At 40.4% G+C, this 13,998-nt stretch overlaps 1 protein-coding gene across 1 annotated transcript in view; it reads left to right on the plus strand.

The window, feature by feature from the left end:
• The first annotated feature begins 385 nt into the window (after positions 1–385).
• The window catches only part of LOC141105360 (membrane-spanning 4-domains subfamily A member 8-like), a 30,408-nt gene continuing 16,795 nt past the window's right edge, over positions 386–13,998 (plus strand). The window contains exons 1-4 of the mRNA XM_073595223.1: positions 386–443; positions 6,329–6,616; positions 10,767–10,877; positions 11,878–11,934. Coding sequence (XP_073451324.1) covers positions 6,341–6,616; positions 10,767–10,877; positions 11,878–11,934 — 444 coding nt within the window. The 5' untranslated portion in view covers positions 386–443; positions 6,329–6,340. The remainder of the gene's footprint in view (positions 444–6,328; positions 6,617–10,766; positions 10,878–11,877; positions 11,935–13,998) is intronic.

Raw genomic sequence — 13,998 nt, forward strand, 5'->3', positions numbered from 1 at the left:
GGAAGGACCTGATTTAATAATAAAAGCAATAATAATAATTGTGTTATAATACAACTCTAACTTCTAGTCAACTCTGCTACTATTACTCATAAATAATAATAAACATCATAGTATAAAACTATTGTTTAATATACAATCCCAGCTCCTAATTCTACCACCTCTACTACTTCTGCAACATAGTGTTAGTAGTGTTTATATAAGTATTATTTAATATTAATATTAATTTATTTTTCTTTCTATGCTATTAATTTTTTCCTTATCTTTTGGGTGTGTAGCTTTCGTCATTTGTTTTTGCAATCTTTTTTTTTTTTGCACAACACATCAGTACTGTGTACTGTAAAACCTAACCGTGTAGCTAGATAGGGTTGTAAAATTGTGCAAAGTTGAATACTTATGTTAGGGCACTGTACCAAGTGACTTATTCATCAATGACCATTGTACAGGTACGGTACTATATTACTGAATATGGATAGAAGAACAAGGTGTAATCCATTGATGTTATAAGTTATTTTATCAAAAATGTTAAAGGGTTTTCTTGAAAATCTGATTTTTGCATTGAACCATATTTAATTTTTAAAATTTGTGTGTAATGGGTTTTAGCCACCCTGAGATTCTCAGTCACACTACTGAGCCACCAAATTATTTTAAGGCGTATCTCATTACAGGTTATAAGAACTGGAATATTTTTAGTTTTTTCGTTTTTCATATTAGCTACACTATAGCACATGACCATGATTTCATACAAATGGAGCATTGTGCAATGACATGATATGTTTTTTGTGTACATTTCATCATAAGGAACATTTCTTCTTTCAGTCTTCCGTGTAGATTAACAATTTCTTTACTCAGACTGTTTATGAACTTTGCAAATATTTGACAAAACAGCTATCGTGATTAGGAATGTATTTTTTTAAGTGCAATCAGTAAAGTTCATGCTTCATGCTGATTGGAGAGCTGTATCTTCATCATGGAGAATGTTGGACCTCTATGGAGAAACCATTGCTTTCTACAGCATACTGTCAATGAACATTCTTTTCTACTCATGTTTGTGGCTGCTTGCTAAAGAGAACCAAACAGTAAAACTTTACACTTTTTTTTGTTTTTTGGTAAACTTGAAATATATTTAGCCGATTTAAACTTAAAATTCAGTTGGTCTGATTATAATCATTCATTTTAAATATACATGACCCAAAAGAAAAACCTGATTTATGTTCTTTAGTACTGAACATAATAAACAAGTAAAACACAAAATATAAAAATCTTAAACATCCCCTTCAAAGAATATATCTTATCAATGTGTAGTAGTAGTATTGTAAAAAACATACCTGGAGTTTGATCATAAATGGATTGGAGGAAAAAGTATCTCTCTACGCGAACGATATGATAATTTTTCTTCAGCAGATCCGTAATCCTCTCTCTGGAAATTATGAACTACCATTCAGAATTTTTGATCATTTCTCAAGCTTCGGTGTGAACTGGGAGGATTCTTTTTTTTTTTTTTTTTGGCTCTGCAGATCCCACTCTCCTGTCCCATTGAAGGCGGGTTGACATTTTCGGATATTTAGGTATTATCACGCAGCATCCCATTCAACGTATAATGAATAATTTGGAGCTCTTGGTTGTTAGACTTCAAAACAGCCAGAGAGTTTGGACTAAACTGGACCTAAATTTGCTAACCAGAATAAATATCATCAAAGTGATCTTCCTGCCACGTTTCCTTTTTATCTTAGGCAATTCACCAATCTATATTACTAAACGCCATTTTCAGGGAATAGAATCTCTGGTTATGTCTTTTATTTGGGAGAGTAAGCCTGCTAGGATAGCTAAAAACACACTACAACTACCATTGTCAGAAGGTGGCTTTGCTGTACCCAACCTTCAAATCTACTACTTTGCCCCACAACTCATTAAAGGCCACTGGTGGTGTTATCCAGAGGCTAATAATACAACCACCTCTGCTGGAGAGCTAAGTTATTCACCGAATGCCCATCTGGTATAATCCGCAGTTGCAGGAGAACAGACAGACACTTTTGGACAAGGTATGGAGTACAACATACAAACGAGTGTGCCATCTTTCTAACAAAGGTATCTTTCAAATCCTTTTCTATGTTCCATATAGAATATGGTATTCCAAATGCGGCATATTTTAGAAACTTACAAATACATCACAGTGCAGTAGCGCAATTTGACCTCAACAATGTAAATTTACAGATTACTAAAATGAAATTGCTGCTTTTTCAGTCAGGTAAATTAATATCAATACAGTATATTACTCGACACTGTTTTAAACCAAAACCAATAGACTATAGCTATAATTTTTTTTTTGTTCAATTTTCTTTAGATGTACCTTCAACTATGTAGTGCCAGAGCCTGCCTCATTGCATACAATTTGAAAGTGTTTAGGTTTGACCTCACATTATATGGTTTTGGTAAATCTAAAGAAAAACTGTACAAAAGAATTGTATAATGTGTAGCCACAGCTTTACTCAAACTATTACTCATCAAGTCAAGATATATCGGATTTATCAGACGACACCTGGCAGGACATTGTACCTTCCCAGGTCTCCACAGGTATTTCCTCTAAGTATAAAGTAATCCAAGTGAAGATCTTACATTGTACATATTCGTGTACACCCATGCATTTTATTTAAAATGGATAAATTGCCCTCTCCCTTTTATCCAAAATGTCCCTCCAACCACGGTACATTTTACCACTTAGTCTTGGAATTCCCAGTCATACAGTATGCACCTTCTGGTCCTACAGCTGTGTTAATTTTGACATCAAATTTCAATTTAGTTTTAGTTATAGTCTTTTGACTAAAATGGCGTTTTAGTCATATTTTAGTCATCTGAGGTGTTTTAGTTTTAGTTGTATTTTAGTTGACTAAAATCAAATGGGTTTAGTTACATTTTAATGCATTATTTCTTTAGAACTGCCAAACATTATATACTCTTGGAGTAAAAATCTAATACGATGTTTAATATTTATTTATTACATTTGTGATATAAATTCAATTTCATTTTAGTTATAGTCTTTTGACTAAATGTCATTTTAGTTTTCTTTTTAAAATATTTTTCTTAAATGTTTTCGTTGAAAAAAGGAAATAACAATACAAAACATCCACAGTCACATATAACATTCCTACATCAACAATCACATATACATATAACATTCCTAGAGTATTCATTCTGCAAAATTAGTTAAATCGTCCTTTAATATATAGTTATTCCTAACTTTCTCTCACTTCAAAAAGGAAAGGGGAAGAAAAAAAAAAGGGGGGGGGGATTCAATAATATAAAATTACCAGTGTGGGTGTGAGGAGCCAGGGGGGTCACAATGTTGGACATCTTTCTGGTTCTACCTATCAAAAATACACCCTTAAAACTACAAACTTACAACCCTGTGTTTACCGCTCATGAACTCACTGCAAACAAAAACACACCCCTTTTGTTTAGCCTTAAAACCCCCTAAAGTATAAAAAGTGAAATTGTTAGAATCAAATGGGTTTAATTAAATTTGAATGCATTATTTCTTTAGAACTGCCAAACATTATATACTCCTGGAGTAAAAATCTAATAAGATGTTTATTATTTATGGTATTAAGATTTGAACATGCACTACAGACACAGATTTAGCCGTTGTAAAATAAATTCAATTTAGTTTTAGTTATAGTCTTTTGACTAAAATATCATTTTAGTAATCTGAATTGTTTTAGTTTATTCATCTGAATTGTTCATCTGAATTTTAGTTTTAGTCATATTTTAGTCAACTAAAATAGTATTAATTTAGTAGACGAAAATATTTTAGTCAATGAAATTAACACTGTCCCACAGTCACTGACTTTTGTTCTGTTCTCCAAATGCCCGTTATTTGTAACCCTCCTAGATGCCTGTTGGAATATTTAGAGGGCTCAGACTTATCGAACCATAAATATTATTTTTTATGCTAAAAAGCTTCTGATAATTCAATGGAAATCACAGCTCTTTCACACCCAGACCCCATGGCTTGGACTTGTTAACCAAACATATAAGTTGACATATGAGGCCTTAAGTTGTTTGAAACAAATTAGGAAAAATGTGGTCCCCCTGGCTGGAATTGTACTCTACAATGCTGCTTGTTTGATATTTTCCTAACGTATCAACATACTGTATATGGGTTGAAATTAAAAGGTCACTTTTTTTGTACTTAGGTAATAGACGTGTACGATAACCTGACGTCTAATACGATTTTTGACTGGCTTAGTGAGTGTTAGGCACTTGTCCTCTTTAACTATGCAATAATTGTAATTAATTCAATTAAATAAAAAAGTTTCCTTTAAAAAAATAAAAGCAAACCTATTTTCTACGTACAATGTACAACTATAACTTTGTACATGGGACAGCCATGTTTGCTGTCCCAGAACACTGATACTAAATACTGCAATAAAAAGATAAACTACATGCTCACAGAAAACACACTTTACATATTCATCCATTTTTTTATCAAATTTCAAACAACAATGATTTAATCATTGTCAGCTGCTGTAGATTCATACAAACATTGGTAATTCCTGATGGATACCCGGCAGTGGGAAGTATATCTTGACAGATTCACCAAATAAGACCCTCTTTCACACATAAGACAGTTTCTACCACCCATTAAAAATCAATCTGCTGTGGATCACTATTCAGAGGACTGCAGAGCCCCGGCTTCTAGGAGGCAATCCTGCCCTCTCCTAAATGCTGGGGTTTTCGGCCGTTTTTTTTTTTTTCAGCTGGAAGAGGATTTGTAAAGACATATTGCACTGCATCCGCTAGCCAAGTGTTTAGCTTGCAGTTGCAGAGTAGCCGCTCTGACTTCAACAGGCAAGTTTTACAGTCAAACTTGGCATGCGTAATTCAATTTGCCGGAGGAATGAAGCAAAGTATTGCGGCCGCAGCATATTTACAGTCCCCTCTGGATGCATGTTATGCTTTAGGTGGGTGGTTGGGGAGGTAGAACTGCTCAACTGACTGTTTTTACTGCCCCCCTGTCTACCGGTGTGAAAGCGGCCTTAGGTTGACTATTAAAGGAACAGCTGACCCTGCAGCAAACTACAAAAGTCCTGTTGATATTTGGTTAGCAAGTAAATGAACCCTTAGAATTTTGCCCAGTATAACGATGGGGCATCACAGACAAACCCAAATTAAAATGACTAACAGGATATAAAATCTTGGGTGCCCCATATACAAGGAATAAAGACATGATTCCTTCTCTTTAGACTACATAGGGATACTGAAATTCTCCCGTCTTTAATAGTGACATATAAATCTGCCCTTGCTTAATGCCAAAGAGTTTGGTGAATCTTCTTCCAAGTTTGGTAAACCCAAACATAGTGGCAAGTAGGGATGAGCTCCGGCGTGTTCGCATGGCGCACGTGCCGAGCCCGCCAGGAAGTCGGCACGGGGCAGCGCTAATCACAAGCAGTGAGACATTTCCCGATGTGCGGCTGCAGAGATCGGGAAATGTCTCCCTGCCTGTGATTAGCGCTGCGCCGTGCCGACTTCCTGGCGGGCTCGGCACGTGCGCCATACGAACACGCCGGAGCTCATCCTTAGTGGCAAGTCCCATTAAAGGCAAATCAGGTTGTTAATTTCTGCCAATTTTAGGGCTATCAGACACATTACTGTGGAAAAAAGCACAGGAAGCTTGGCACTGCAATGGAGAACATGTACTAAATTAAAAAAAAAAAACAAAAGGGGCATGTATTCCCCCCCCAAAATCCATACCAGACCCTTATCCTAGGGGACTACATAGGTGAAAAAAAGAAAACATACCAGACTACTAGGATACTGTATGGATTTTAAGGGGAAACCCCACACAGAAAAAGAAGTTTGGAGATCCCCCCAAATCCACACCAAACTATTAACTGAGCATGCAGCCTGGGTGGCTGGGAAATGGGGGGGGTACCCCTCCTTCTGAACCATATGGGGCCACGTACTCCAAACATGGGGGAGGGTACCTTACCACAGAGGTTCCCTTTACAAAGCACCTTGTCCCGATGCCCTCAGATACCATCCCCCCATGTGAATTCATAAGGGGTAGATTTTACTATGAGTAATCAGGGGTACTCACAAACAAAACGATGTAGATCCATGTCAATCATAATGACCTTTAGCTGCTCACCTGGCAAAAAACAAAACCTGCCGACCCGCCAACATGTCCACTTCCAATGACTTACCACAACAAATCACAGGGCCATATTTTATCATAACCATATTTGCATTTTTTTAAATATTTGCACAGAGTGTGTACAAGAACTTCAGTCAATCTGGGTGTTCAATTTCTGTTATTTTTTTCTTTTACTAGTGAGGCTGAAAAATGTCTTCAACTCAGTTCGGCAACAAACCACAGAATAATAACTTTGAACAATCCAATCCTGCTGCCCCTCCACCTGCCCAGTGGAATGTTCCTCCAGGTGTCCCTGGATATAATCTATCTCCTAACCCTCAGATGTGGCATGCCACTAACGCACTGCCGTGGAATTCCTCCGCTCCTCAGCAATGGAACAATCCAATGATTACAGTTATACCTCAGATGATCCAGTCAACTACATTCCATCAAGAATTTCTGAAGGGTAAACCAAAAATCTTGGGGGTAAGTGTGGGGAAAAAAAGTTTTTTTTTGTGTTTTGCAAGTACATGCTCCTAAAAGAATTTTAATATACCTTAATTGGGTGAATGTGTTAATAATAATAAATATTAATAATAGGTAGGCATATGTATACTGTATTTGTGAATGATCTACAAGGCATTTCGATTTGCACCTTTCTTGAAAACAACTGCTTTCCAATTGACTTTATTAAGTACTATGTACTTCCACATGTAAGAGTGGAGGCTACGAGGTATTGCTGTTGTAGCGCTGGTAGATTTTCAATCTACTGCTTATAGGTAAATTTAGTGGGTTGTCTGTTCATACATAGTCAGATTTGCCTCTGTTCCAGCTTGGCTGAGTTGCATGTAGTTTCACACTGTGCCTGTGGGGGTCGTTGTCACCATGGGTCCGTGTTGGAAAGGCAACACGTTGAAGTGTATGAGTGCTCCTCTGTCCCGGAGATAACTCGGTGGAGGTGGTCCTCCGAGTTGCATTCTGGGAGAGGGTATTTATGGGACAGACGCCATGTTTTAGTGTTCTTTTCGTTCCACCTGCTGGTCCTCCTGGCTGACAGGTATGTGTTAGGAGTACTACCGCATGGTGCTCCGACCGGGAGGCCCACGCTGCTGCAGCGTGTGGGTGGGCCCAGAAGCCTGTCTGGGGCCTACCACAGCGGCAGGGGAATGGTCCTGTGCTGTCTGTCCTACGGGAAGAAGCTGGACAACTGAGAAGATCCCAGGGGAGGACCCATCATGGAAGGATCATGCAGAGTGCTGGTCTGGAGAGGGGCCTGGTGACTCAGTTGGAGGACGCATCCTAAAGTTAACCTACCGCATAGTACTGCTGGGTCGGCTTAAAGGTTCTAGTGCTGTGTTTGCTATCCATCATAAACCATTACTTCCTGTGGCAGAGGATCGTACGAGTTTCTATTCCATTCAAGTCTGTGGCAGAGACTTTTGTTCGTGCTGCGTACTGGCTGCTAGGTTAGTGAGAGAAACCTATCCAGGCAGGCAAAGATTCAACTCTAAGAGGAAAGTACATTCATCTATAAGATTCCAATTCCTAATACTACACTAAGAAAAGGTATTTGAACTTCCCTGCAACTCTTCTTCTACCTCTTTCCTGCTACTTCCTTCAGTTACGTTTATTAAAGCATTGGAAAAGATACTCAAGTGTCCGGTGTCTACATTGTCTGGTATTAAACTCAACGGGACCCTAGACCCGGTTCTGGTGAAATTGAGGTAACGAAGGTGACGGTAACAGCCACCAGCAGCTCCACCGAGAGTTATTGCTACACTGTCTTAAGGGAAACCAACAAGGTTATCCTTTTTTTAATGAATGGCAGCAAAGGAAACAACAATGATCCTCTGTCTTGTTGACGTTATTATTATTGTTATACAGGATTTATATAGCGACAACAGTTTACGCAGCTCTTTACAATATAGAAGGGAGACAATACAGTTTAATACAATAAAATACAAGAGGATTAAGAGGGCCCTGCTCAGAAGAGCTTACAATCTAATAGGGTGGGGCAGGTGGTACAAAAGGTTGTAACTGTGGGGAATGAGCTGATGAAAGTGGTAAAAGATTAGTTAGAGACTTTATAGGCTTTCCTGAAGAGATACGTTTTCAGGGACCGCGAGAAGGTATCAAGAGTAGGGGATAGCCGGACAGGTGGAGGTAGCGAGTTCCAGAGGATGGGAGAGGCTCTGGAGAAATCCTGGAGATGAGCATGTGAGGAGGAGATGAGAGAGCTTGAGAGTAGGAGTCTTGAGAAGAGCGGAGAGGACGATTTGGGTGATGTAGCTTGGGGCAGAGTTGTGAATGGCTTTGTAGGTTGTGGTTAGTATTTTGAATTTAATTTGCTGGGTGATTGGGAGCCAGTGTAGGGATTGGAGGAGAGGGTTGGCAGATACTGAGCGGTTGGTAAGGCGGATAAGTCTGGCAGCAACATTCATGATAGACTGAAGAGGGGATAGCCTATGGAGAGGCAGGCCAATGAGAAGGGAGTTGCAATAGTCAAGGCGAGAGATAACAAGGGAGTGAATGAGGAGCTTGGTAGTTTCATTTGTTAAAAAGTGGCAAATTTTAGAGATGTTACGGAGGTGAATTCTATAGACTTTTGACAACGATTGGATTTGAGGCTGAAATGACAAGTCAGAGTTTAGGATTACACCGAGTACACTGGCGTGAGGGGAGGGACTGATGGTTGCATTGTTGATTTTGATAGAAAAGTCGTCGAGGGGGGCACGGGCGGGGGGGAATATTAATAGCTCAGTTTTAGAGAGATTTAGTTTAAGGAAGTGGTGCGACATCCATGCTGATATGTCAGTTAGTAAGTTAGTAATGCGAGAGGAGACAGAAGCAGTGAGGTGAGGAGTAGACAGATAGATTTGGATGTCATCAGCGTATAAGTGGTATTGGAAGCCGTGGGCGGTTATCAAGTGACCAAGGGAGGAGGTGTAGATAGAGAAGAGAAGGGGTCCAAGAACATTCATTATTATGTTACTTAATCAGTCTTACTTACTATGACATAGTTCCGCAAGTCTACTCTGCCACTTTATCCTGCTTAAACTGGTAAAGGGGGTCATTTGGACTCAACTTACAAATGTCTGGCCCATCAGCAGATAGGATCCAATGAGGATCTACATTATTTAGTAGTAGAGGGTGCAGGGGTGATCTATACCTATACATATTAAGAATATACTACATTTTGTTATAAAATGTTGCCCTAATAAAGAATTATCATACTGGACATAGTACATCACAGGGAGGGAATCCTATGCCTCAGTTCCTTTGCACCGTTAGTAACTAAATAAAATCTAGATTATGCTAGATCCCACACAAACCTCAATGAGACTTCCAAGGTTTTATTGAGTAGTAAACCAATCTGCAAAAGATCAACTATTTACATTGCAATGCCTGAGCAAATCTTTTTGTAGCAGATCTTACCATCTTCTAATCTGTAAATTTTGATGGCAGGTGGCCTACTGTATGTTTAGTTAATGTTCAGCTGCCCAGGTTGGGGGAAGGGGTTAATGTTTTGCTGCCTTCACTGAGTGTGTTTGCAGGCTTTCATTGGGGTCCAGCCACCCTCCCGTGCAATATAAAAGGGAAGAGATCCAGATCCTAGGGGGTCAAGGGGCTTAAGAAGCACGGGACAGGCTTCCTGGGACCTGTGGTAGCTCCAATTTACTGGGACACCTCCAAAACATGAACTTTCAAGTCTTCCCAATTATGGCTTCTCCCAAAGATTCTTCACCTGTGCAGGTAACCTGTGGCAGCTACATTTAGGTGTAATTAGGACAAAGACATTATTGCATGTCATACATGGTTACATGTCAGGTTTTTGCATATTCCTAAAGAACCTGAGTCTGTAACAGCACTATGGAGTATGTATAACATCACTACAAGAGGTTAACATGCAAGGCTAAAAAGAGAAGGTAATTGCCAAAGAAGAACAGCTACAGCAACTAGTAATTGGCATGGTACCTGGGTAGGTGATAGGTCCTCCTTAGCGTGGGATTGGTGCTCCGAATCTTTCCCTAGCTGTCCATCTTCTCCGGTCACTGGTAGCAGACTAGCAATACGGAGAACTAAGGCCTGATTACTAGGTACCGAATGGAAAGGGTTAATGAGCATGTATGGGGCCCTGCAATGGCTCTGCATGTCCCTCCTAATGCAAACATACATCAGTTACAAGTGTGTAGTGACATGGAATGAAACAGCTTATGGAGGAACCTCGTACATTACTGCTGCACACAAGTTTCTCATCTGTGAGGCTGGGGGCTGTCTTAATGTTTGATCCCTCACATGACCGTGGCCTGGGGCATTGGTGACACGCCTTCAGGTGAAGCATTACACCACATGCATGGGTGACCCCACCCACACAGTCTTTGCCATCATTTTTTTAAATTCACAGCTTAGTAGGAAGATCTGCATACACTAAGATCACCTGATCAGTCACAGTTGGACATGGCTAGAAAGGCTTTATGGACTCCCCAGGAGTACAAGTGGTTTATAACTGCATTGTCTGTTCAGTATCACATGCTACTGGATGAAGATGCATTCATTATCCATTAGCATCATTTTTGAGAGAAAGAACTAGGTATAGTCAGCATGGAAAATAACCATTTCATTGTTCTGATTTTAGATCATCCTGATCCTTGTGGGCATCGCACACATTGGCATGGGTATTGGCCTATTTTACACATTATCCTTAGCTCCAGTTTACAGTGGAATTCCATTCTGGGGAGCTATTTTTGTAAGTGAAAAAAAATATATTTATAATATTTGTAAGAAAACATGTTATGCTCTTAACTTGGGAGGTGCCAATATTTTACATGAACTTCAAAACAATACATATCAGGTGCTGTCTCTGAGAAGCCACCATACACATCAGACATCATGCCATAGGAGCTACCATACACACCAAGCTCCTCCCCTGAGGAGCATCTGATCTCCAAGTATATAAATGTACATGTTTTTTAAACAGCAGCATACACTAGGTTGAAGGTTTTAAAAAAGATGTATGTGGTTGAAGAGATTAAAAAAGATGTATGTTTTTTTTTTTTGGATTCAAACTTACCTAGGTGGATGCAGCATCAGGTGCCCCAGGTGCCTCTACACTGAGAACCGAGTGATCAAACACCGCTGATCACTCTGTTCTCACAGCTCCCCGGGTAGAGAGCTGCCGACTGTCACAGCTCTCAGCTCTGCGCCCCCCTCCCCCGCTCACTGGAGCACTGGGCTGTGGACGGGGTGGGAGCAGCCAGCTCAAGCTCTCATCGACTTGCTGAGAGGCTGAGACGGGTGCTGGTCCAGTGATCTGGGCGGATCCTGACTGTATGCTCATGATGACACCTGAGCCTGGACTGACTCTGTGACATCAGCAGGGAACTGACTTCAGCCCGCTCTCTGCTGAAACAGGGGTTACAGGAGTACAAAACTGCACTCCTGTGATCCATAGAAGAAGTACAGCCAAACAAGCTTTAATAGCCAGACTCCAGCATTATCTTTGTTTCTAAACCCCTTGCTGGGTAAAAAAAGTAAGCTGCAGTTGCTGACCTTCTAAAGATATTAGCTGTCTATCCATCTCCTAGCACACAGCTGGTGAAATCATGACGTTTGATCAATATACTTATTCAATAAGTTCATTATGAATACATTAAGTGCTGAGCCACAATTCTACTTACTTGGCAAAGCCTAAAACCACAGATCCACCATGTTTTCCAGTTAAAGTCCATTTTGCTTATATTTTGCAGAACATCATTGCAGGGTCTTTGTCAGTGGCAGCTGTGTCCAAGCCTTCCATGTGTCTGGTAAGTGGACTCTATATACATAATGGAGTTCTGATTGCTTTTATGGTCATAAAGCATGCTAAAAAAAAAGGATTCTCACACGTTAAGCATAATTCTGGCCAGACTATAATCTCCTGTAAGCATATTCTTTGTGTTTGACTGACAGTGGTGATTGTCTCAGAGCACTAACCCAACTGGCTGCAGCAATTGATCAAATGAAACATTTCCAACCCCTTTGACCAAAGCCGATCACCGGATTGACTTCTGTTGAGTGGGAATGGCCATAGATGGATTGAATTTCGGGGAGTCCCTGCTCTAATGGCTGAATTTTGATCCATCTATAGCTAGACTAAGGAATTAAGGGGAAAAAAGAGAGCAAAGGTGGCCGTACATTAATCACATCAGCTCCAGCGATGTACCTGTATGTCACTGGAGTTTCAAAACATATACCAGCAGCTGCAGGCATCACCCCAGTATAATTTTTTAGAGCTGGCGGCTGGCTTTCTTGTAAGAGCAATCCTAGCAGCTAGCTAGCCACTAGATTGCTTTTACAAACAGTGAGAGGGGATATCCCCACCCCCCCTCCAGCTGTCTTCCGCAGCTGTACCGGATTGACCAGCTTGCTTTTCCACCAGGTATTTATAAAGCCTAGCAAAGACCAGATCAGCTTTGTTGGGCTCTATGCTATAGTAACCCAGAAGCCTTGAGGTCACATCACTTATGGGTTACCCGGATGTAAACGGTGCCATTTTTAAAAATCAAAAGCATTAGATCTCACCAATCTTGGTTTGATTAAATGCTTTTAAGGGCTAATGAGGGATCTGAGGTCTTATAAAGTACCAGTCACATGCCTATTGCTGTCACAAGGAATGTTTACATTCCTTGTGACAGCAATGAAAGTAATAAAATAAAAAAATTAAAGCGACAGTGTAAAAAATAATTTAAAAAAATTAACGTGCCCCATCCCCCTGTGCTTGCGCACAAACGCGAACGCACGTGTCAGTCACCTGTGCACGCAAACAGCGATTGTCTCACACATGTGAGGTATCATCGCAAACGTCAGATCATGGGCAGTAATTCTAGCACCAAGACCTCCTGTGTTAATCTAAAGTGGTAACCTGTAAAACCTTATAAAGTGTCACATATGGATAGCAAAATGTATATAGTTTGTCGCAGCTTCACAGGCATGCGCAATTTTAAAGCGTGACATGTTTGGTATCTACTCGCCGTGGTGAGCCCTCTCTACCTTTAGAACACACTTGTGTGTTTTGTCGGCTATAGCAAACACAAATTCGAAATCAAGAGCCCAGAAGAGGAGGTGGGGGGCTGCTAAGTGCAATACCACTACACAGAGCAGGTACGTGTAATGCCCTGTACACACGACCGGTTTTCCCATCGGAATAAACTCTAAAGGTTTTTCTGCCGAGTTCCGCTCAAGTTGTCTTGCATACACATGATCACACCAAATTCCGACCGTCCAGAACACGGTGACATACAACACGTACGGCGGGACTAGAAAACGTAAGTTCAATAGCCAGTGCGCCACCCTTTGGGCTCCTCCTGCTAATCTTGTGTTTATCTCGTGTTAGTAGAAGTTTGGTGAGAGACGATTTGCGCTTTTCAGTCCGTTACTGGTCTTCAGTTTGTGCTTGTGGGGTTTGTATCTGTTCTTACGAACTGACTACACGCACTGATCTGTTTTTCAGTGCGTTCTTGTCCGCATTAAAAGATCAAAGAATTTGCAGCGTGAGGAATGTGCTATCTCCATTATGAACATTAGTTTTACCAGACCGAGCGCTTCCATCTCGTATTTGCTTCAGAGCATGCTCGTTTTTGGTGCGTCGGAACAGCATACAGGCGAGCGTTTTTTCCGATAGTATTTTTTTCCGTCGGAAAAATATAGAACATGTCCTCTATCTAAGTCCGTCTGAATTTTCGACGGAAAAAGTCCGATGGGGCATACACACGGTCGGAATATACGATGAAAAGCTCATATTGGACTCTTTCTGTCGGAAATTCCGACCGTGTGTATGCGGTATAACATGTTTTATTATTTTACAAAAATAATTTTCTGTAAAAACTATT

This window comes from Aquarana catesbeiana, linkage group LG08 (assembly GCF_042186555.1).
Source record: "Aquarana catesbeiana isolate 2022-GZ linkage group LG08, ASM4218655v1, whole genome shotgun sequence".
NCBI lineage: Eukaryota > Metazoa > Chordata > Amphibia > Anura > Ranidae > Aquarana > Aquarana catesbeiana.